This window comes from Cucurbita pepo, chromosome LG08, assembly GCF_002806865.2.
Source record: "Cucurbita pepo subsp. pepo cultivar mu-cu-16 chromosome LG08, ASM280686v2, whole genome shotgun sequence".
In the NCBI taxonomy this organism is placed as follows: Eukaryota; Viridiplantae; Streptophyta; class Magnoliopsida; order Cucurbitales; family Cucurbitaceae; genus Cucurbita; species Cucurbita pepo.
This window is the reverse complement of record NC_036645.1, coordinates 9134545-9157590: the sequence shown is the minus strand read 5'-3', so window position 1 is coordinate 9157590 and position 23046 is coordinate 9134545. Positions and strand designations below refer to the sequence as shown.

At 36.2% G+C, this 23046-nt stretch overlaps 4 protein-coding genes across 5 annotated transcripts; 3 read left to right on the top strand and 1 right to left on the bottom strand.

Moving 5' to 3' along the window:
• Positions 1–512: 512 nt before the first annotated feature.
• Positions 513–5377, top strand: LOC111800332 (KH domain-containing protein At2g38610-like). Its single transcript, XM_023683977.1, has 7 exons — positions 513–784; positions 873–961; positions 2683–2834; positions 4053–4172; positions 4270–4386; positions 4530–4673; positions 4897–5377. The coding sequence occupies exons 1-7, from the start codon at positions 705–707 to the stop codon at positions 5044–5046; spliced, it is 852 nt and encodes a 283-aa protein (XP_023539745.1). The 5' UTR covers positions 513–704; the 3' UTR covers positions 5047–5377.
• Positions 5378–6588: 1211 nt separating this feature from the next.
• Positions 6589–11253, bottom strand: LOC111800938. 2 transcript variants are annotated; one of them, XM_023684865.1, is made up of 11 exons: positions 11063–11253; positions 10143–10415; positions 9740–9802; positions 9589–9651; positions 9423–9485; positions 8881–8943; positions 8660–8722; positions 8384–8443; positions 7945–8091; positions 7631–7711; positions 6589–7396 (listed from the first exon to the last, which is right to left on the bottom strand). In XM_023684865.1, the coding sequence occupies exons 2-11, from the start codon at positions 10332–10334 to the stop codon at positions 6941–6943; spliced, it is 1251 nt and encodes a 416-aa protein (XP_023540633.1). In that variant the 5' UTR covers positions 10335–10415; positions 11063–11253; the 3' UTR covers positions 6589–6940. The 2 variants fall into 2 exon arrangements, with proteins under 2 accessions (XP_023540633.1, XP_023540634.1); XM_023684866.1 differs by having other exon boundaries at positions 11073–11241.
• A 2163-nt stretch (positions 11254–13416) lies between these two features.
• On the top strand, positions 13417–15030 carry LOC111799556 (probable WRKY transcription factor 70). Its single transcript, XM_023682915.1, has 2 exons — positions 13417–13761; positions 14250–15030. The coding sequence occupies exons 1-2, from the start codon at positions 13451–13453 to the stop codon at positions 14806–14808; spliced, it is 870 nt and encodes a 289-aa protein (XP_023538683.1). The 5' UTR covers positions 13417–13450; the 3' UTR covers positions 14809–15030.
• A 2477-nt stretch (positions 15031–17507) lies between these two features.
• LOC111799872 (transmembrane protein 87A-like) lies at positions 17508–21317 on the top strand. Its single transcript, XM_023683362.1, has 5 exons — positions 17508–17798; positions 18196–19129; positions 19421–19516; positions 19741–19877; positions 20961–21317. The coding sequence occupies exons 1-5, from the start codon at positions 17536–17538 to the stop codon at positions 21094–21096; spliced, it is 1566 nt and encodes a 521-aa protein (XP_023539130.1). The 5' UTR covers positions 17508–17535; the 3' UTR covers positions 21097–21317.
• Positions 21318–23046: the final 1729 nt, after the last annotated feature.

The window sequence follows — 23046 nt, the reverse complement described above, 5'->3', positions numbered from 1 at the left end:
CATCTCGATGCAAAATCTGTCATATCATAAAAAACAAACATAGGGAAGACCCGAATTCACATTTAAAAGTGATCACTGTTAGTCAAACACGACTTTCCACAATGGTATGATATTGTCCACTTTGAGCATAAGCTCTTATCCTAAAACAAAGCCATGAGAGCTTATACTCAAACTAGACAATATCATATCATTATAGAGAGTCGTGTTTAAATAACATGGTATAGAGCCAGACACCGGACTATGGGCCAGCGAGGAAGCTGTTTCTCAAAAGGGTAGACACAAGACGGTGTGCGAGAAAGGACGCTGTCGAGATTGAAATTAATTGGAAAAAAAAAATAAAAAAAAAATATAGTTTTATCTTCCTTAGCAAGATGTCCCTCTTCCAGTCCCATTTGTTTTTCTGTCTTTTTATTTTAATTTCTTCCAATTATTTCGCTTTACTTTTGTCTCTTACAATTTTGTCTCACAAAAAATTAAAATATATTTAAAAAATAAAAATAAAAAAATAAAAAAATAAAAAAAATCCCTTCCTTTCTGCAAATTCTCACTCACTGCAGACCCCAGAGCTGAGCTGAGCTCCCCTTTATTGGTGCCTCTGTCTTCCCTTTTTTCTTCCGCATCAAGAACTCCTCAAATCTCTTTCTTCATTTCTTCAGATTCCGAATAATTCAATCAATCTTACACCATAAAGCAAGCTCCCAGTAATGTCAGGTTTGTATAATCCCAATTTCTCCCCTGCAAGAGCTGCTTCTCCTCAGATTCGGACCTCCGCCGATGCTGACAGGTACCTTATCTATCTCAATTTCAAGCATATGCTATCACTTCATCATCTTCTTCTTCTTCTGATCTCTCTCCGCCTTTTTCTCCCTCAGTCAGTACTTGTCGGAGCTGTTGGCTGAGCATCAGAAACTCGGTCCCTTCATGCAAATCCTTCCTATTTGTAAACGCCTTTTGAATCAAGGTGAGTTTTCAGTGATTTTCTCTTCGCTCTCACTGTTCTTGCCTATCTACTTAGATCGCCTTCATCATCCAATCTTCACCGCTCCTTTTGATTTCGTAATCTATAAGATTGAGATTCTTGTCATTTGTATATCTAATCTCAGATTTCTATTTTATAATCTATATGAATGAGATGCTTCTTGTGTTGATGGAATTTAGAGATTCTGAAGGTTGTTCTGGAGTACTCTGAATCGGCAGCTCCATGAATTTTGTTGTACTTGTTGTTCTTGCTATTGATTGTAAATGTTGAACTACTCTTCAGTGATTACTCTACTTTAGTGTTAGCTGTTCTTGGAGTAGCTTTTGCAATACATACTTTAACAGCTTTAAAAATTCATGTTGTTTATTCATATTTCATCTACATATAAGTTGTTAGTGTTCATGAGTTCACTCTAGTGACAAACTTGCAAGTTTGGAGTCAAAATCTTTTTCTTAAAGCATTTATGCAAGTGGGTTTAACTGACACTAATTCACTTTTCATGATCCTGAGCAGCAAAAAAAAATTAGTACAAGGTCGAGACATTAAATTGAACCAAAATCTAGATCAGTTGGAGTATTAGCAGAGAATATTATAAGTGGTGTGTTTGTTATTATTTGAGAAGTTTGTTTGAGTTGATTGCTATATATAGAGTGACTTAAGCATTTGTAGGCAGAATTTTGGGTATTAGTTTTGTAGGAGAGTGATAGCCCATTTAAATGCTATAAACCAATGTAATTTTGTTCTTACTATCTTATTTCCAATCTCAAGACAGATTTAGTATCTATCCGTCTCCTTCCATCCCAAGAAATATCCTGTTCCTTTTTGATAAAATATTCACCAAGAAACTAGCTTGCCACAAAACCACCCTTGTAAACAATGCTTTGTTCCTCTCTCCAACCAATGTCGGATCTGCGAGAAAGATGAGCCCCGAAAGTGGTGGACATTGGGCAGTGTGCGAAGATGCTGGCCCCGAAGAGGAGTGAATTATGAGATCCCACATCGATTGGAGAGATGAACACCGAGGACGCTCCGCACCGGAGGGGAGTGGATTGTGGATCGGTTGGAGAGGGGAATGAAACATTCTTTACAAGAGCTTAGAAATCTCTTACTAAGCATTTTCAAAAAATCCTAATCACATGTCAATTAATTCATTTTAAAAAACCATCCTAATAGTCCATTGCATTTCAAAAAATCCAATAAGAATCAACGCCTGTCAATTAATTCATCCACAATTACATGTAACACAATCAGTTTATACAAAATTTTCACCACGGAATAAGAAATTTCAAGACGTGCATTAAGATCTGGAGAAATATTAATGGAATATTCACCCCCTATTACCCATGATAAGTAAAAGGCAGAAATATTAATGAAATATGAGACATGTTTTGCTGGCCAATGCTTCAGACCTCTGAAGCATTCAACTATCTTAAATAAGAACCTAAATAATTATTGAGAAGCCTACCTAGACAGTAATAAAAATCAAATCCTTGCTCAATTGATGAAGAACTAACCTGGTATCTATATTTGACTCTGCTAATCCATGTCTACTTTTTGCACGTTCTAAACTTCAGAACTGTGGATCTTTGTTTTTCTTTTTCATATGATAAGTTTCTTTATGTGTAGAAATTTTGCAGGTTTCTCGAATGATGTTCAAGCAAAGGTTATTGTGCTTTTTTTATGACCAGTTACTTTATGTGCAGAGATTTTGCGAGTTTCTGGAATGATGTCCAACCAGGGTTTTAGTGACTTCGACCGATTACGACATAGAAGCCCTAGTCCAATGGCTTCTTCAAACCTCATGTCAAACATTTCTGGCACAGGTTTTGGCAGCTGGAATGGACTCCCTCAGGAGGTAAGTTTGTTCAGACCAATTGTGAATTCGTAAGATTCATTTGAACAGACCACTAATTGGAATTCTGGTGCTGCATGTTTGGTTGAAACTTATCCAACTTAAAAGCTACCAACCGCCATGTAATGCTCAAATTGGCTTTTGACATTTTGAAGTTCTAACAACATTTTGATTCCTAACTTATTAGATGGTTGCCTAAGAAAACTCATGTTTTGTGAACTTTCTACAATTATATGATTTTTGTTTTTTTTAATTGTCACTCTATTTCGCCAAGTTGTACGCTGAAGTGGCTGTTACTGCTAGATAAAGTAGGAATGAACTTGTATGTGAATTGGTCGAGTTTACTTCTATGTCTTCTCGACTAGTCCTCTCGAGGCTGTATATTGAGAAACTCTGGAGCTAATTTGACTGTTTACTATGCAGGGTAGTTCTCTATGATCAAGTTGCTTAAATAAAAGTGTAATAGTCATCATGAAACCATGCATATATGGTAGATAGTTTTCATTTAGGGTCACGTTTGATAACCGTTTGGTTTTTTAAAATTAAGCCTATAAATACTTCCCACCAGTGTTTTCTTGTTTTGTTATCTACTTTTTATCCATGTTTTAAAAGACCAAAAGTTTTGAAAATTAAAAAAGATTAGTTTTTAGAAACCAGTTTTTGTTTTTGAAATTTGGAAAGAATTCAAATGTATTCTTAAGAAAAGATAAAATTCATGGTAGAAAATTGGTGAGAAAACGAGCACAATTTTCAAAAACCAAAGATCAAATGGTTATCAAACGAGACATTTATTTTTTAAGTTAAAGCCCCCAAGTTATCGTTGCTCATGAACTTGAAAGAATAGTATACCAGCACAATAAACTAATCAATAGTATTACTGCAAACTGCAACAGGCTTCAAAGTGATGTGGAATGGAGGAACTTACATCTTTTTTAGTTCTTGTCATTTAAATGTTGTATGCTAATCATCTCTCTCTCCTGTAAGTAAGAAACGATTGTTTGTTCTTAATATGGGATTGTTTTCTTGGGTTCTCGGGAAGGTAGTAGAAACTTCCATCTTGTTTTCCACATTTATCTTGACTTGCAGGCTTTCTAGAATTTTTCCTAGTGTTATATAAGATGCATACAACCCAAATTTGTGGAATTATTAGGCCTTGTACACTAGCTTTTTTTTGTAAAATCAACTTTGACCACCAATGCCACTTGTTTTTTCTTTTCACAGCCCAGATTAAGTGGAAATCCTGGAACGACAATGGACTGGCAAGGTGCTCCTGCAAGCCCGAGTTCATTTACTGTAAAGAAGATTTTGCGGTTGGAAATACCAGTGGAGACGTATCCGAATGTAATTTCTATATAAAAAAGTATTATTGTACGTTTTTTTTAATCTTATCATTAGATCTGGATTTATAAAACTTTTGGTTGTTTTGTTTCTTGGACAGTTCAATTTTGTTGGGCGGCTTCTCGGACCTAGAGGCAATTCTCTAAAAAGGGTAGAAGCTACTACCGGATGTCGTGTGTATATAAGAGGAAAGGGGTCAATTAAAGATCCAGAAAAGGTATTCTAGGTGAAATTGCTCTTTGAGTGAAGCTTTTACCATTGGATGTTTCTTATTGTGTTTGATGGTAGTATCTACTAATGTTTAATATTGAGTTCTCTGGTTATTTATTTCTTTATCTATGACTGTTTTAAACTCTGAAGGAAGAAAAACTCCGAGGGAGACTTGGTTATGAACATCTGAACGAACCGCTGCATGTCCTCATCGAGGCTGACTTACCAGCCAATATCATCGATATCAGGTTGAGACAGGCACAAGAAATTATAGAAGAACTACTCAAACCTGTGGTACTGTTTACTTTCCAACCTAGTTCTTATCAAGTTTAATTTGAGTTTATGATAGAGATGGGTCCAATAGATGAATTATTTGTCATTGCATGTGTTTTTGTTCATGAGATGCTATTAAACATGTCCTTGGGGTGATCATGGTTGACATCTGCAGTCCAAGAAGAACAGAAAAGAAAGTGGTTTTTTACATATAAACCTAAATGTTCGTCCGTTGTGTTTACAGGACGAGCCGAATGATTATATCAAAAGACAACAACTGCGAGAATTAGCAATGCTGAATTCAAATTTCAGAGAGGAAAGTCCTGGTCCGAGTGGTGGTAGTGTTTCACCTTTCAACTCGAGCGGGATGAAGCGAGCTAAAACCGGTGGCTGAGAGCTCACATTACTGGCCAAGACGTTTTTCCTCTCTATTATGCAAATCGATCACTGAAATGCCTGCCCACAGGTTAGGATTCAGTAACTAGCATAACTACAAAAATTGATGGTCAATATTCATTTTTGAGTTTATTTATTATTTATTTATAAACAACAGAATGTTAAGAAATGTCTTTTTTGTTTCCTCATTTTCTACTGAGAGAGAAAAGAGAAGGGCTTAGTGAGTGAAGATTATGTAGTCTTGCTTGGGAGAGGTTCCCATCTGGTGAGGTCGTTCTGTCTTATAAACTGAATATAATTATTGAATTTATTCTTGTGTTAGTGACTTTTGGAAAGTGTGTAATATTTTGTTAGAGACAAGCAATAGGAATAGGAATAGGCGGGTAATATTTGTTAAGATTGTATGTTTATTACAAATAATCTCTTGAGTTGGGAGTGGCTGCATTACAGGTACTCGAGTACCTAACCCGGGTAAGGTTCTTCAAATAGCTGATTCTTTCTTGTTTACTGTACTGATAAGAACAACAGAAAGTAAAGGCTACATGGATGGATTTTGATTAAAGAGAAAAACGTTAGTAGGAAAGTGGAAAGGTTCTTTTTCTTTGGAGTTTGTCACAATCGCACTCTTGCGGCGGCGGGATAGCGATTGTGCGACACTTGTTTTAACCCAGCTAACAAGTCAGCTATGTGAACTTTGGACTTCACGGATAATATTGGCATATGCCCGAGTCGTGGATCATGTTTGAGAGAAATGTTCTTAGAAAACGTGAGCGAAGGAATGCATTTAGAAATAGTTTGAAAGAAATCAATGTTATAAGCTAAAAGCAAATAGACAACATCTACAGTTTTGATAGCATATAACTCTTGGGGAAATATTGACAACTAGTAAGATTCCTTGTAGTACATTTTGGGGTATTTTAGCTTGAGTATAGACATGATTTTGGTGACCAGTCATACACCTTGTATCGACACAACAAAAATAGTAAAGGTCTACCTAACATGAAAGTAAGTAAATGGAGTTTGGAACGGATATGTGGCCATGAATAACATGTTCGGGACATCTGATACACAGCCACAAGCTCACACATTAGACAAGTATGACCGTGACATCTCGTGGATTTTTGAATTTTTAGCATTGCGTCTAAGAACGACCTCATCATTGTTTGTCTAAGAACGACCTCATCATTGTTTGTGTGCCGATTGTGTAATTTTTGGGGGCGATTCTCCCATGTTGCCTTGTTTCAATGCAATTTTTGGGGGCGATTCTCCCATGTTGCCTTGTTTCAATGCCTGAGATATGAGATACTACATAGATTTGTAGAATAATCATCCACAATATGTCCAATTTTAGTCCTTGAAATCTCAATAAAGCTTCAAATCCATCCCAATTGTTAGTTTGTTGTTAACTTTTCGGGAGAAAAAATCGTTCCATATTTGTCTTTCCCCATACATTTTAGAAATATGAACATATTGTGCCTTCAAACTAACAATAGAAATCAATATTAAAATTTATTGAAACTACACAAACTAAAATTAGACATTTAAAAGTACAAAGATTAAAATAGAATCAAACATAAAATACAACCATCAAAATGATGTGTTAGTGTTAATCTAACATTCATCCGATGTAAGACAGGATTTCATTAATTAGCTCAAACATGTGAAAATGAAGTCTCAAAAGTATAAAGATCATGAAACGGTGGGTTTCGATCGAAATGCACGATATAAGGGTATTTGAAAGAATGCCCATAAAAAACTCAATGGTAGTCCTATTTCATCAGATCCCGGATGTGATACGGTTACGACAAAGTCGCTTATCATCTTAAGCTTTTGTTTCTATACCTGTGGGGGGCAGCTTTCTTGATTAGTCTCTCGTGTAAAAGAATGATAACTCAGCTTTTGCCAACCAAGTCAGCACCGCTTACATATTTAGCCATAAATGATATCAACCGATAAGGAGCCCCAATCAAAGGGGCATCTGAAAGCAGCACATCCTTCTCGTCGCTCTCTGCACCCGACAGTTCTCGGTTCCTGTTCCTATCTTCATTTTCTTGAGGTGGAATTTGTTCGATTTCTCCCTCCTCCATTGGCAGTATTAAAGAGGTTGGAGACAGAAGCAAATCGTGGTCCATGTCCATAATATTATCACCAACGCTATGGTTGTGGATTGGAACAGATTCTAATGCGTCCAAACTTTTACTTGATGTGACCATATTATGAATCAAGGGAGGTTCAGGTTCGTTGAAAGTAGCAGTGTCGGTAGCAGCTTCAACCATCTGGTCAGGCTCCATGCCTGAATTTACCTCAGCCTTTGTAACCCTTTGAAGCTCAACATATAATTCATTCACCTAAGAATACCCAGGGCGAGATGTTAACCTCAAAATAAAGCAAAGACAATCATTTCATTAACTTTTGTATGATCTAACCAGCTACTCTGCATCTAATATAGTATTACTCTATCATAAAACATGATATCAGGAGTTCAGCAATTAGAATCTCTTGGAATACACGTCAATCCAGAACAAACTGAAGTAAAACGTTGCCAAAATGAAGGCAAGGGGATGTATTGCAGATTCTATTACCTTCCCAATAAGCTCTGCATTTTCTGTAATCAATTTATCAACCAGAATACGAGCTGCATCCACTTGTGAACTCAACATCTCCTGCTCATCTCGTACGTATTGACAAGAGGAATACAAGGAGTAAAGACTTATTCTTGCACTATAATTCAGGAGATAAAAAGTAAAAAAAAATAAACCAACATTTAAAGGGAGACCAGTATGTCATCTGCCAAAAGCGAATTGTCTACAGCTAGTTTCAAAACAGCTTGCAATGATCTTTCTTCTAAGAAATTTTATTCTCGATGCTATTTAATAGGTGAGAATAAGAAGTGAACCTTTGTGACTCGATCTGAAGAGTGAGTGTGAGTGGAAGAGATTTTCCTCTCAAGGATCGTGATTTTTGACTGGTAATCAGCAACATTTTCCGTCAGTTGTTTGTTTTCTTGCAACAGATCACGCCTTTGTTCTTCCAACTCCACAACCTGTCAGGCCTTGTTTTCAATTCCTCATCAGAACAAAAAAGTAGTGTCCTATGTCGGCAGCTCATAAATGAATGAACATGTACGCAAGTAAATAAGTAGTTTTGAACGACAAGTAATACATTTAAAACACGAATATCCTCCCGACCCCATTCATCTTGTTACTAGTTCTTCCAATGACTATGGTGACATCAAAGTTGGCGGCCATTTGCACAACTAGAAAGCAACTGAAAGAGATAAAACTCGTGTTCATGCAATTTATTTGTGGATTACTTGAGTTAGTGAAGCAGTATACCTGCGCATGTAACCTAGAGATGTCCTTGTTCTTATCCACAATCATCTCCGTGCTTGAATTCTGTGAAAGACAAACCACCTCAATAAGAATATAGACCCCTTTCAATGACAGCATACAATGAGAGTCCTTTGTGTATCCGAAACAACATATATAATCAAGCTCAAAACTGTCCACAAAATTTTCCTCATCAACAAATAAAGAATTAAGAACCATATTTGTAAAGAGGTGGTAACCACACAGCATGTCTCTATCAAGCATCAATAGTATATCCATTACCTCATTAAAAATCAATGAAGCTTTATCTCTCTCTAGTTGCTCAATTGTGTGCAATAACCTGGCCTTCATAATACAAAATGAGGAAATTTAGTGACGTATCAATAACTTCTGGGAAATTAATAGAACATAGAACTGTGCACGTTCAGGAGGAAACAAGCTGAAAAATAGGAATGATGAAATGGTTTGGAAGGGAAGGAACTATGCAGCCTAAAAAAAATTACCCCTTCTAAATCCAAAGCAGTCTTGTCCTCTTGTAACCTTCTAATTTTATCCACTAACGTTTCCTGCAGATTGCAAACAATTGAACTCAATCTCTAAGGAGATAATACTAGGTTTTAGGAACCAACAGATGCATTAAAAAAGAAGAAGAAGAAGAGGAAATTGTAATGCAAAATGAATGTTGTAGGGGAACATGACTGTATTGTAAAGGCGCATCTAGACACTAAACACCTTCAGGGTGCCATCTCATGTCTTAATCTTTTCTTATATTAGTTCATGAAATATGCGGTATTCTCTAAAAGCCTGCATTTTAAGAATCTCTTAAAAAAGCTCTCATTTCTTTTATTTTTCTCTCTTTTATTATTAACACTATAGTTTTCCAAACAAAATATTATTATTTTTATTTTCATATTACGCACTTGACAATAACAAAAAATTCTGAAGTTATTGTACTCTCCCACTTTTAGAAAAAATAACTAAATATGGCTAATGTAAACGATTACATTGTTGCATAGCATAAAGATAGTTTAAGAGAAAAAAACACCTCTTTTCGAAGCCACGAGTGTTTTTCACCCTCAAATTCTACAAGCTTCAACTCTAGGTCAGCCTGCAAGAAATAATTATTTGATAACACGTGCATACAACTCTGAAAGCAAAGGTAAAAACGAGCACATAGATCAGTTACTTGAATGTTTGCAACAATAGATTACCAATTTTTGCATATGTACGTTGTTTTCCTCATGTAAGCGTTTAATTGTATCCTCCAGCTTAGCCTGCAAAGAAATAAAAAAAAAAATGCATTAGTAGGGGAAAGTAAGCACCATACTGTCACCAGTATAATTTGTGCAATGATGACATCACCTTGTCATGTGCAAGCAAAAGGCTTTCCTTCCTCAAATGCTCGTTAGTCTCTTCAGAAACGGCCTACAAAAATCATATGAAGTGTTGTTCTAATATTGATAGTGAATTTAGATAACATGGATTTTGTATTTTATTTATGGTGCTCTACAAGGACCGTGGCTATGACAGAGAGAAGAGCATCAGTTTTTTCGAGATTGCTTTCTGGTCTTTGGTAAGATGGTATGCGTGAGATTCAATGATGGAGCTGATTCATTCATGTTTATAAAATAAGACAAATGAACAAATAGAAGGGGCTGCACATGTTCATGTCATCATTTACAACATCCAGCAGCTAGCGATGAATCAAACCACCCAATTATATAGATCGGTAATGAATCATTATAGAATTCAAAGACAAACTTACATCTTTTGTTCCCCTGCTATGCTGACACGAAGAATCTACTGTACCAGAAATTGGATTTTGATCATTCTGTCCATTTGTTGTGTGAGTATCATCCACAGAAGTCGATTCTGAAGCAATTATTTCATCTTCTGAGGTTCTAATCTGCTTGTTCTTCTTTTTCTTGTTTTTTCTCTTCTTCTTTTCATTTTCCATTCCCCGTTTAAACTAAAATCCGACAGATGCAAGAGGTCCCAGAAAGGGGAGAAGGATAATAGTTTAGACTCTTCACTTTACCTGAGAACAAAAAGGAAGTAAAAAGTAGCGACCGTTAATATAATTATCCTGGCATTATTACCAACAAGAAACTTCAATCCTCACAAGAACGGACGACTGGAGAGAGAAATTAAAGCACTACTGTTTGACAACCAAAATATACGAACAAAAAAAGTAAACGAATTATAGAAATAAACTAAAATTTTTAAAAAAACCTTCCGCAGCAGTATGATAACCAAAATGTAGGAACAAGGAGAGTAATTGAGTTTGAAAAACAAAAAACAAAAAACAAAAGCAAAAACGAAAACGAAAAAATGAACAGCCAAAGTGATATCGAAACCGAAATGAATAGCTTCTCCAAGCACATAATCATGCGGCATCCTAGATCAACCACAAAACCAAAATCCAAGGAAAACAAACAAACAGAAGCTTACTGAAAACAATCAAGAAACGAAGAAAAATTAGTTTAGCTGTTCCGCCATTGTTACCAAAAAGAATCGTCAATCCTCATAAGAGTTGACAAACGAGATATAGAATGCAAAGCACTACAATTGATTCCATAGCGGTTAGATTACCAAATGTAGGATTGTAAAAAAGAGTAAATGCGCTTAAAAACCTAAGCGATCTCAAAATCCAGGCGACAATTAACAAACAAACATGTAACGCACCGCTACTCACGAAGAAATTTGAGAGAAATGGCCGACGGGAGGCCTCTTGATTTGTTCTCCCCTTCTCGCTTCGTCGCCTTTGCCGTGACCGCCGGAGCGATGAGCCGGAATCGGAAAAAGTCGACCGAATTTGTACTTCCACGGCTCGCGTTGTAGCTTAATACGCTTTTAAGACACACTTTGTCAACCGTGTTATATATATATATATATATATATATATATATATATATAGTCATAATAGGAAATAAATTAAATGCATAAATTTAAAAATTAAGATTTTTCCATTTATAAATTAAAATCTCGATTTAAGTTGTGTGGGATAATATATTTATAAATTATAAGAAATTATTTTAATGATGAACCAAATATTAAGTTTATAAATCAATTATTATTTTTACAATACATATTTTAATTTAACAAAATAGAATAATTGTTTTTATACTATTTATAACAAAATTTGTCATTAAACCATTATTCGTTAAAATATGAAAATAGTAAAAACGTTGTCGTTTTCATAAATTTTTGTACTTTTTATCACAAAATTTAAAATAAATTTATTGTTATTAATAGAGTAATAATTTAAATTATATTTATCGTTAAAAAACCGAATTGTTACCGTCAGTATTATAACAATATTTTAAGGATTTTCGGACTCTTGTGTTCATGGCATAACATCAAGTTTAGATAATCAAGAAGATGTGGTATCCCTGCGAAATAAGTTATCGTGTGCGTCTATCTTTTTTATCGTAATTAGGATATATATAGGTATAGTGTAACGGTCCAAGCCCACGACTAGCAGATATTGTCTGCTTCAACTTGTTATGTATCCCGTTAATTAAAGTACGTGATGAGTTTGTTGGTGGATGAAAATCCTACATTGGATAATTTAGGGAATGATCGTGAGTTTATAATCAAGGAATACTGTCTCCATTGGTGTGAAGCCTTTTGGTAAAGCCTAGAGCAAAACAATGAGAGCTTGTACTCAAAGTGGACAATATCATATTATTCTGGAGAGTCGTGTTCATCTAACAGAGTTACTTTAGTCTACCGACTAAGACATAATAAGCTCAATGTATGTTCGTTTTTAGTGCGAGGTCAAAGAAGATCCATCGGTATAGTAGGAAGCAACTCACTTTCTTATTGGGTTGAGGGTCGTTTATCCGTTATTTATCTGAGCTATTAGACTATGATATTTGAAAGCCAATAACCTTTTGTTTGGGTAAGAAGAGTTACGTCCGAGTAAAAGAGAGGTACGTGAATAAGACAAGACCACGTATGCACGAGGGTGATTTTAAAGATATGACAGTAACTCGATTATAAAACTCGAAAATGAAGCGCATTTAGCTTAGATTAATCTCATGTCGGGTGACCTTCTATGATATTATTTTTTTTACGTATCTATCACGATTTATAAAATAATTACACGATGCCCCCAAAAGGGGAAGCCCACCAACTATAGAATATTACCATCCGAGTCACAAATTTAAAATTTTATTTTATAATAAAATTTAAAAGCTTTTCCCCTTCTTGGGTTTATTTTTCCACATCACGTGTGAAAGCCTTGCCTTCCAAGTTTCAATCCCATCCGTTCACACTGTCTTTATTACATTTTTGTCCCTTCCTTAATTAAATTTATTTATGCCAACTGCTCGCTATTTATTTCCCTTTTTTTTTCTTTAATAATTTAAATATACCAATTATTTATTTCTTGTCGTTTCATTGAAAATATCTTTTTTTTTAAATATTAGACTAAAAATTTAATATTATTTAAAAAATTAAATTACGAGAATTTATAGCTTATAATTTTTTTAGTGTGAATTAGAGATTTAATAAAACTAAATAAATCAACTATTTATTAAATTTAAAATTAAATAATTAAAAATTGATTTTAACAGTAATAGGAAAAAAAAAAAACAAGTGGTTATTGGTGCGAATTCCGAAAATACAACGTTGGCGCTGGACAAGATGGGAGAAAGACGGTTTTGTCCCTTTGTAGTTAGTCTTGTCCTTTAGAAAGGAAAAAAAAAAAAGTAAACTGATGGGAGGGTATTATCGTAATTTCGACTTAAAGCAAAAAAAATAAAAATGGTAGACAAGAATTAAATTAAAGGCAAGTGGAGGGTGACGATGCTCCCCTGACCTCACCAGCCTTACCTCAGTTATGATCAGCATTATTTAGTCCACGCGCGCGTTGGTATTTTCCTCCAATGAAAGCCCTTGATTACTCGCGTCTATACCAAACAAAGGGGAATGCGCGTGGGTTTCACATTTCCTTTTTGTGTGGAAATTGAGTAATTTCCTAATATCTTCCTTGCGTTTGCAGTGGAACGGATGAATATAAAAGCAGAGAGGCTGCCCTTGTCATTTCCAACCGAGAGATCGGATAATATGGATTGTTCTTGGGTTGAATCCACGCCGTTTGATCGGAAAAAAGTCGCCGATCAATTGCTTCGTGGCCATGAATTCGCCCGACAACTTCAAGCCCATCTACGGAGTGGTTCCAGCTGCGGCGGAACAGTCTCCGATGATCTGGTCGCCAAAATCTTATCCTCTTTCTCCAAAACTATCTCCGTCTTGAACCGCTACTCCGACGCCGACGACATTAATGGGTCTATTGTGGATAATTCACCGCCTGAGGAATCTGAAGACAGCTGCCGGAGCTCCACCCCCAATGATCGGAGGGGCTGCTATAAGAGAAGGTCAGTTTTAATTTAGCTTAATCTAATTTAATTGATTTGATGGGAGATCTAGTTGGGGAGTAGAACAAAACATCTCTTTAGAAGACGCGTTTTAAAGTTTTTGAGGAAAAATTCTAACGAAGACAATATATGCTGGCCTGAACTGTTATCAATGGTATTAAAGTAAAAAACCAGGTGATGGGAATGAGTGTGAGAGAAGATGTTGAGCTCTAAAACGGGTGGATTGTGAGATCCAAATCGGTTAGGGAGGAGAACGAAAGATAAAAACCTACCCGTTTCAAAATTATTGAAGAGAAGCCCGAAAGTAAAAGCGGTGAACAATATCTGTTAACGGTGAGCTTAAACGGTTATAGATGGTATCCGANTGATTAAATTGGCTAATTGCTAACATAATTAAAAAAAAAATCTAAAAAGTATAATATCCACTAATAATGAATTGTTACAGTTTAATTGAAACTTAATTTAGCTCGGGTTTGGATGATTTGCAGGAGGAATTCCCATAGTTGGGCGAGAGACAGCAGCAGCCTGGTGGACGACGGGCATGCGTGGCGGAAGTACGGGCAGAAGTCGATTCAAAACGCGAAATTCCCGAGGAATTACTACCGATGTACCCATAAATTCGACCAGGGCTGCCAAGCCTCGAAGCAAGTCCAGCGAGTGGAAGACCATCCACCCAAGTTCCGTACAACTTATTACGGCCATCACACCTGCACCAATTTCCTCAACACTTCCGACATCGTACTGGGTTCCTCAAATTTCGACGATTCCGGCGGCGTCCTCCTCAGTTTCGACACTCCCACCGCCGCTCCCGCCGCCGTACACGACCACGAAAGGAACCAGTTCTTCTTGCCTACAGACACCGATGTCGATGCCATGGCTCGCGTAGTCAAAACGGAAGTTGTAATGGGAGGAACGGCGGCGGCGGAGGAGGTATGCTCGCCGTCCGATTACATGAGTGCCGGCCCTTCACCCGACGACTTTTCCGAGGTTATGATGTCCGGTTCCATCGGCGACTTTGAGGACGATGTCTTACAATTTCACTTTTGAAATTCAACACCTCCGATCGCCGCCGCCGTGTCGGCGCCGGCTTCCGGTCCCGCCGGTGTGATTTGATTTTAGATGTTCTAGCTTTGGGTAAATCTCTAGTTTATAATTATTAATCTGCAGAAAGTGTATTTTTTTTCCCTTTCGAGACCGCTGTCAATTGTTGTAGTGATGTAAATAGCGTCGTAATCATAAGATTTAATCACAGCCGTTGGATTTGGATCAGTTTTATGGATACGACAAAATATGAGAGAGAGAGAGAGAGAGAGTGAGTGAGTGAGAGGGAGGGGGAGAGAGAGACAGAGAGAGAGAAAGAGAGAGAGTGAGAGAGAGACAGAGAGAGAGACAGAGAGAGAGAGAGACAGAGAGAGAGACAGAGAGAGAGAGAGAGAGAGAGAGAGAGAGAAAGGAGCAAACTTTATTAACAAGTGAGGAGAGAGAAAGAAAACCCTAATGGGTGATATAAAGGAGAGAGAAAACCTACAATAAACAGTGATCATTTCAAAAGGGTAATAAATAATTAATAGACATAAAGAAGAAAAAGACAGTGTTTTTAATAATGTCAATCTCTATTGAAGAACATGACACAAGAACAAGCAATTTTCTGTCTTTTTGGCAAAAATATTGTTCTAAAAAACATCATTCTCCAACATGTTATGCTTACTACCTTTGCTACCCTAATGAATACACAAGAGTTGCTCCAACCCCGAGCGTACATATTTTTAGTTCGGAAATTCAAATTTTTTATTTTTTGATTGACGATAATGATGTCTTAATCAGTTGAACTATGTTTAAATTGATAATTATATATAATTTTTATTATTTTTATTGGATTTAATTACAAATTTAGTCTCGAAATTTTAAACAAAAAGTCTATTTAGCTCGTCTAGAAAATTTTCAATTTAAAAAAGACGGGTTAGTAGATTCGATCATATGATCTTTAAGTCGGTAAAAAAAAAAGTTGGACAAGTAAAAAGTTTTAATTTACAAATTTAACCTATTGAGTAAAAAGTTAAACTTAGAAATTTAACCTAGTTGTCGGTTTATTTTTGTCATTTAGCTACCGTGTCGGGTTAAAAGAGTCAATATCTTATTTTATAAATGTTAATAGAAAGACTATGAGGGCAAATTTGGAAATTCAAACCCGTAATTAAAATTTTAAAAATTCAATTTGGTATAAATTTACGACCAATACAAGTTATTTTAGTATTTATATATTTAATTAACTATTCAATGGTTGACCCTATTTTTTTTACCCTATTTATACGATGCTTGTCACACGAGTTCCGGTGCTTAAGTTAGAGATGAACACCAAACTGAACGCACATTCAATGAGCTTGGAGCATGCACGGTATCACAATCACACTTTTACAGCAGCGGGACAATGAGTGTACAACACTTGTTCTAACCCAGCAAACAAGTTAGTCGTGAGAAATTTAGACTTCGCGGACAGCGATTGTGTGGCACTGATCGCCTCTTGCTTAGAACGAGGGTGAAATTGGCAAAGCGTAACTTCTTCTCCTATTTTATGCTCGGTTTTATTATTTTGTGTTGACGTAAATTTGTCTCGTGTTGGACTTGGATTTATCCTCTTTACGTTTTGAGTATTAATATATTTACACTTTTCTTACTTTCATTTATCCGTATGGTTTTGAAATTTTTTTAAAAAAATTAAGCTTATAAACACTATTTTTATGTATATAATTTATTTAATTATATTAAAATTTTGAAAATAATCAAAATTTAATTTTTTAAAACTAAAAAAACTAATTTTTTAATTTTTAAAATTGTATTTATTTTCACTATTTACAATACATTTGATTTATTTTTTAAAAAAAATTAATTTCTTTACTAAATTCCAAAAACTATTTTATTAGTTTTCAAATTTTAATTTGGTTTTTGAAAAATATAGATAAAAATAATATTTCTAAACTTAATTATAAAAAAATATTTAAATTTTAATCCAAATTATTACTTTATTTTAAAATTAACGATAACATCACCCACTATTAAATTTGATACTAATTATTATGTCGACATACCCTAAATTTTAAGGCCACGTGCGTTTATTGTGATCCGAGCAAATAAAAAATTTAATTTGATCAAATTGGATCAAGTTGAAACCTTAGGTTATAATCCGACAAAATTTAAGTTTGAAGAGCCAGACGCAGAATTAAAAAAATCTAAATTCAAATATTATAAACCAGATTTCAGAGGTTAAATGACTTTAACCTCGAAAAAAAAAATTTAAATCTCTGTAGCGAGTTTGCATTTGAAAATAAAATTGTTACATTCGACAACAAGCTGTAAAGCCCTCGAGACAAAGCCACAGCTACATTTGGATGATCAAATGATAAAATATAAGAAACGTGCTCGTGTGCAAATTCAATACAAATGCTAGCTCATTTGAAGTGCAGGCCAAAATTTATAAAAAGTTTTGCTAAATATAAATTTATGTATAATTTGAAGAAAAAAAATCATATTTATTATAAATTAATTATAGTTTATATATATTTTTAATAAAGATGGTACAATTAAGAAATATTAAAATTTAATTAAAACTTTTTAAAAATAAAATTGTGTTGTTAGTTTTCAACGGCGTAATTATTTATTATTTATTATTATTTTTGAAACTCAAACGACGCCGTTTGGCACTGCGAAGGATTCTGTGGGATTTTCTTGTCTGCTTAATTTACTGTCGATCAGCGCATTACCTTTGCCCAATGATATATGGCGCGAACGGAAAGGAATCGCAAGGCGATCGGGATTGGAAATGCATGGATGATCAGTTTTTTCGTTGGATTGATCTTCTTGTGCGACAAATTCATAGAGGTTGATGCTTCAATTCACGAGTATCGAAGCGAAATTTTCATCCCCAAGTCAAATGGATTCTTCTTCCATGGCGGCAGCGAAGCTCTTCTCGCTTCGAAGGTACATGGTTCTTCTTCTCCAAATTCCACTGACAAATCTCTCAAAGGCAAGTCCTTCATCAGGTAAACATTCGTCTCTCCACAAATTTGATGACGATTTTCTTTCTCTTATACATTCGATTAACCGAACATTTGCGTCATTTTGCTAGGTTTTCTACTTATTTATTCATTAATTAGTGAGTGGCAACAGTTTTATTGTTCTCTTAATCGTCACTATGCTGTTTTCTTTACCTATAACAGTTTTGTTCTTCTTTTCATCTGTATTGAGAAACGAAACATGTAAGACCTGCTTTTATAGTGCTATCAATCAACTAGTTCTGCTGATGAATATTTTGTAACGATTAAAAGAAAAAATTATTTATCTGCCAGGACTAGATTGGGCTTTTCTTGCTTCTTATTCGTCTGTTCAAGATATTGCCATTGTATATGTAGGATTTAAGCCTCAAATTTGAAATGTTAGGTTTGAAACTGTTACTTTCGTGAGGACGAAGGAATCAGCTAGTCATACGAATGAAATGCAGCAATTTACTGGATTGGTGGAGGCCATCATCTTTGAGGTCAAAGATAGGGAGCGAATTGGAGGCTCCTTCCTCAAGTCAGATATGATATGCTGCACACGCAGTCTTCACGATGCTGGACATTGCAAGTCAGGTGAGGTTATTATCAATGAAAATCATGACAACCCCGGCTGGCCTAAACGCATCAAGACATTCTTTGTTGGGAAAGATGAAACTGCTGTCATTCCACCTCAAACTATTGAAATCAATAGTACTGGAATGTACTACCTGTATTTTATGTTTTGTGATCCACAACTCAAAGGCACAACAATCGAGGGAAGGACAGTGTGGAGAAATCCGGATGGCTATTTACCAGGGAAGATGGCTCCTCTGCTGAAATTTTACGAATTCATGTCTTTAGCATATCTTTTGCTTGGCCTAATCTGGTTTCTATGGTTTGTTAAGTATTGGAAGGATGTTATACAGTTACATTACCACATTACAACGGTTATTGCTCTTGGAATGTGTGAAATGGGTGTATGGTACTTTGAGTATGCCAACTTTAATTCAACTGGAAGCAGGCCAATGGGAATTACTATATGGGCAGCAACCTTTACATCTGTGAAGAAGACATTGTCTCGTCTCCTTCTTTTGGTTGTTTCGATGGGATTTGGAGTGGTGAGGCCTACCCTTGGTGCCATCACTTCAAAAGTGCTTTTTCTTGGTTTCGTATATTTTGTTGCATCAGAGGCACTTGAGCTTGTGGAACATTTAAGTAATATCAATGATTTCTATGGAAAAGCAAGGCTGTTTCTGGTTCTACCTGTTGCTTTCTTGGATTCCTGCTTTATTATCTGGATCTTCTCATCTCTGTCGCGAACATTAGAAAAACTTCAGGTATGCAGGCTTAAGTTATTAACTATTTTATGCATCCTCGCGACCATGATTTCATTTGTGGCGTTTCGGCATTAAGTCTTTTATTTTAACAATCAAGTATAACCATGTATTCCCTGAGTGAATTGATTGAATCTCTGTGGTGGAATACTGTGTATATAACCGATAGACCTGCCTCCAAACAAATTATGGATTTGGTTGCTGGGAATGGCTGAAGGGTTGCTTGAGATTTCTTATCTGTCAGATGCAAAACCTTTTTTAATTAACCCATTCTTACTGTTTCTAATGATGCAGATAAAGAGAAACATGGCAAAGCTGGAGTTATATAGAAAATTTACCAATTCTCTTGTTGTATCCGTCCTACTTTCTATAACTTGGATCGGCTTCGAGGTAATGTTTTGTGGATTTAATTAATCATAAAGAATTCTTCCATATGGTGCACAAGACATTTCTGGTTTTTGGATTATTGAGTCTCCCTTACGGCCATACCATCCTTTCTATAATCTTGTTGAATACTTAGATTTGCTACTCTTCTAAACGCACCTGGTTTGTTAACGAATAAAAAACCGTGAGCAAAGTATTGACTCATTTTTTTTCTCTTGTTTTTGATTTAGCTGTACTTCAATGCAACTGATCCATTAAGTGAGCTTTGGAAAATCGCTTGGGTTATTCCAGCTTTCTGGACTTTCCTGTCATTTTGTCTCCTGGCCGTGATCTGTTTACTCTGGGCTCCATCAAGTAACCCCACAAGGTGCAAATCTTTCTGGATAATGACCCCGAATACGTTTATTTATTTGTGTATGCTCATGTTTTTTTTTATTGGAATAACCTTTTCAGTTACACCCACTAGGAAAAGTTTACCTTTCCTTTTTCTTGGTGGACGTGAAAAAAGCATGTTTCTAGAAGAACACTGCCTGCATAAACAAAATTGGTAGCCTAATCCGAATATTTGCTTCAAACTCAAGGGCTTTCACTATTTGGCTAAGAGTCAAAAGCATCCGATAGTGGATCTTGAAAGCAAGAAATTCTGGAATTTTCTGTCAAAGGGAGGAAGATTGAGAGAAAACATCGGAGCTCAATTTAGTACCCACTTGGTTCCTATAATTACAATTATTTTACCATTAACACCAGTTAGTCAATTTTTTTTAGTATTCTTTTGTGATATCTCACATTGGTTGGGAGGAGAACAAAACACCATTTATAAGGGTGTGGAAACCTTTCCCTAGCAAACGCGTTTTAAAGCCTTGAGGGGAAGTCCGAAAAGGAAAGCCCAAAAAGGACAATATCTGCTAGCGGTGGGCTTGGGCCATTACAAATGGTATCAGAGCCAGACACCGGGCGATATTCCAGCGAGGAGGCTGTTCCCTGAAGGGGGTAGATACGAGGCGGTGTTCCAGTAAGGACGCTGGCCCCGAAGGGGGGTGGATTTGGTGAGGATCCTACATCGATTAGAGAAAGGAACGAGTGCCATCGAGGACGCTGGGCCCTGAAGGGGTAGATTGTGATATCCCACATTGGTTGGGAGGAGAACAAAACTCTCTTTATAAGGGTGTGGAAACCTTTCCCTAGCAGACGCATTTTAAAGTCTTGAGGGAAAGCTCAAAAGGGAAAGCTCGAAAGAGAACAATATCGGCTAGCGGTGGGCTTAGATTGTTACATCTTTAGTCTCTTTTATACATGGCACACAATTTCATTAAATCTTAGCAATAATTTCATACAATAAGTACACAATTATTTTAAAAAGGTTTGTGTACTTGGCAATAATTTCATACAATCATGCCTTTTTTTACTGTGTAAGTAGCTGTTGAAGTGTTAGCATTGATATTGCTTGCAGGTATGCATATTCAGAGGAGACAGGTGAAGAGTTGGAAGAGGAAGGCATTTGTTTAACCAGTGGAGGAGATATGGCTTCTAAATTGGAAAGGAAAGAAAGGAAGGGACTGATAATTACGCCTAGGGGAAGATACTGAGGAGGACAAACGAGAATAGGTTAGAGTTTTGTTTTACTGCCTCTTACTTTCACCTTTATCTAGGTTACTGCCTCGGCCTTGGTAAATTTACCTGTAAAATTTAACTATACAATGCTTGTATCTATTTCCATGGCCAAATGTATGAGAATCTGAATGGTAGATATATTTCTCTTGTAGTGTTGTATTGTATTTGAATGTTATATGAAATTTGTTTTAGGAAAGATTTTGTACGTTTTACATGAATCCCATATGAACTTAAGTATAGAAACTTTTAAACTTAATTGAACAATTAGGGAAAGAAAATATGAAATTTGCCGCGTAAAACGTCGTTTCTATTTTCACTCATTCACTCCAATGAGTTAAGTTGGGTCTAGTTTAGTGAAAATTCAAGCTCGATTAATATACAAGATCATAAATTACTGTCTGTGTTTATTAACTTTCTGGGTTAAGAACCACTCTTAGTTCATCGTAGTTCATGAATTTTGGTGGAAATTATTGCTCAGATTTAATGAAATTGTGTACTTAGATGAATTAATAAATTATTTAGGTTTATTTGCAGTTAAAAGTCAAGCGGCCTTCTCTCTTTACACGGTCTAAATAGGCTAGAAATCCCAGCGACCAAACAGTTCTGCCCCAAGAGCGGAGGAGACCGAATAACCACCAAGTTGCTTGAAGAGGGGGGCGGGTGCCCTATGGATCCCCCTCCCATCAGCACCTCGTGATCTTCTCAAAGATTATTACGAGCCCTTGAGTGCCCTATGGATCCCTTCTCCTATCAACAACTTGTGATCTTCTCAAATATCATTACGAGCCCTCAAGCGCCCTATGGATCATCCCTCCTATCAACAACTTGTGATCTTCTCAAAGATCATTTCGAGCCCTCAAGCGCCCTATAGATCATCCCTCCTATCAACAACTTGTGATCTTCTCAAAGATCATTTCGAGCCTTCGAGCCCTATGGATCATCCCTCCTATCAACATCTTGTGATCTTCTCAAAGATCATTACGAGCCTTCGAGCGCCCTATAGATCCCCCCGTTATAAGCACCTTGTGATCTTCTCAATGAACATTACGAGCCATTGAGTGCCCTATTAATCCTCCTCCTGTCAGGACCTTGTGATCTTCTCAAATATCATTACTGAGTGCCCTATTAATCTTCCCTCCTATCAGGACTTGTGATCTTCTCAAATATCATTACTGAGTGCCCTATTAATCTTCCCTCCTATCAGGACTTGTGATCTTCTCACAGATCATTACGAGCCTTCTTGTGATCTTCTCACAGATCATTACGAGCCTTCTTGTGATCTTCTCACAGATCATTACGAGCCTTCTTGTAATCTTCTCACAGATCATTACGAGCCTTCTTGTAATCTTCTCACAGATCATTACGAGCCTTCTTGTAATCTTCTCACAGATCATTACGAGCCTTCTTGTAATCTTCTCACAGATCATTACGAGCCTTCTTGTAATCTTCTCACAGATCATTACGAGCCTTCTTGTAATCTTCTCACAGATCATTACGAGCCTTCTTGTAATCTTCTCACAGATCATTACGAGCCTTCTTGTAATCTTCTCACAGATCATTACGAGCCTTCTTGTAATCTTCTCACAGATCATTACGAGCCTTCTTGTAATCTTCTCACAGATCATTACGAGCCTTCTTGTAATCTTCTCACAGATCATTACGAGCCTTCTTGTAATCTTCTCACAGATCATTACGAGCCTTCTTGTAATCTTCTCACAGATCATTACGAGCCTTCTTGTAATCTTCTCACAGATCATTACGAGCCTTCTTGTAATCTTCTCACAGATCATTACGAGCCTTCTTGTAATCTTCTCACAGATCATTACGAGCCTTCTTGTAATCTTCTCACAGATCATTACGAGCCTTCTTGTAATCTTCTCACAGATCATTACGAGCCTTCTTGTAATCTTCTCACAGATCATTAC

What these genes read in the sequence shown, in the direction of transcription:
- LOC111800938 (XM_023684865.1), bottom strand. Translation starts at nt 10,334, where the DNA reads ATGGAAAATGAAAAGAAGAAGAGAAAAAACAAGAAAAAGAAGAACAAG. An exon ending in ACGTACATATGCAAAAATTG is followed by an intron (nt 9,486 to 9,588) that starts GTAATCTATTGT and finishes TATTTCTTGCAG; the next exon opens with GCTGACCTAGAGTTGAAGCT. An exon ending in CTGCTTTGGATTTAGAAGGG is followed by an intron (nt 8,723 to 8,880) that starts GTAATTTTTTTT and finishes TGTATTATGAAG; the next exon opens with GCCAGGTTATTGCACACAAT.
- LOC111800332 (XM_023683977.1), top strand. Translation starts at nt 705, where the DNA reads ATGTCAGGTTTGTATAATCCCAATTTCTCCCCTGCAAGAGCTGCTTCT. An exon ending in ACCTCCGCCGATGCTGACAG is followed by an intron (nt 785 to 872) that starts GTACCTTATCTA and finishes TTTCTCCCTCAG; the next exon opens with TCAGTACTTGTCGGAGCTGT. An exon ending in CAGTGGAGACGTATCCGAAT is followed by an intron (nt 4,173 to 4,269) that starts GTAATTTCTATA and finishes TTTCTTGGACAG; the next exon opens with TTCAATTTTGTTGGGCGGCT.
- LOC111799872 (XM_023683362.1), top strand. Translation starts at nt 17,536, where the DNA reads ATGGCGCGAACGGAAAGGAATCGCAAGGCGATCGGGATTGGAAATGCA. An exon ending in GAACATTAGAAAAACTTCAG is followed by an intron (nt 19,130 to 19,420) that starts GTATGCAGGCTT and finishes CTAATGATGCAG; the next exon opens with ATAAAGAGAAACATGGCAAA. An exon ending in CCATCAAGTAACCCCACAAG is followed by an intron (nt 19,878 to 20,960) that starts GTGCAAATCTTT and finishes TATTGCTTGCAG; the next exon opens with GTATGCATATTCAGAGGAGA.
- LOC111799556 (XM_023682915.1), top strand. Translation starts at nt 13,451, where the DNA reads ATGGATTGTTCTTGGGTTGAATCCACGCCGTTTGATCGGAAAAAAGTC. An exon ending in AGGGGCTGCTATAAGAGAAG is followed by an intron (nt 13,762 to 14,249) that starts GTCAGTTTTAAT and finishes GATGATTTGCAG; the next exon opens with GAGGAATTCCCATAGTTGGG.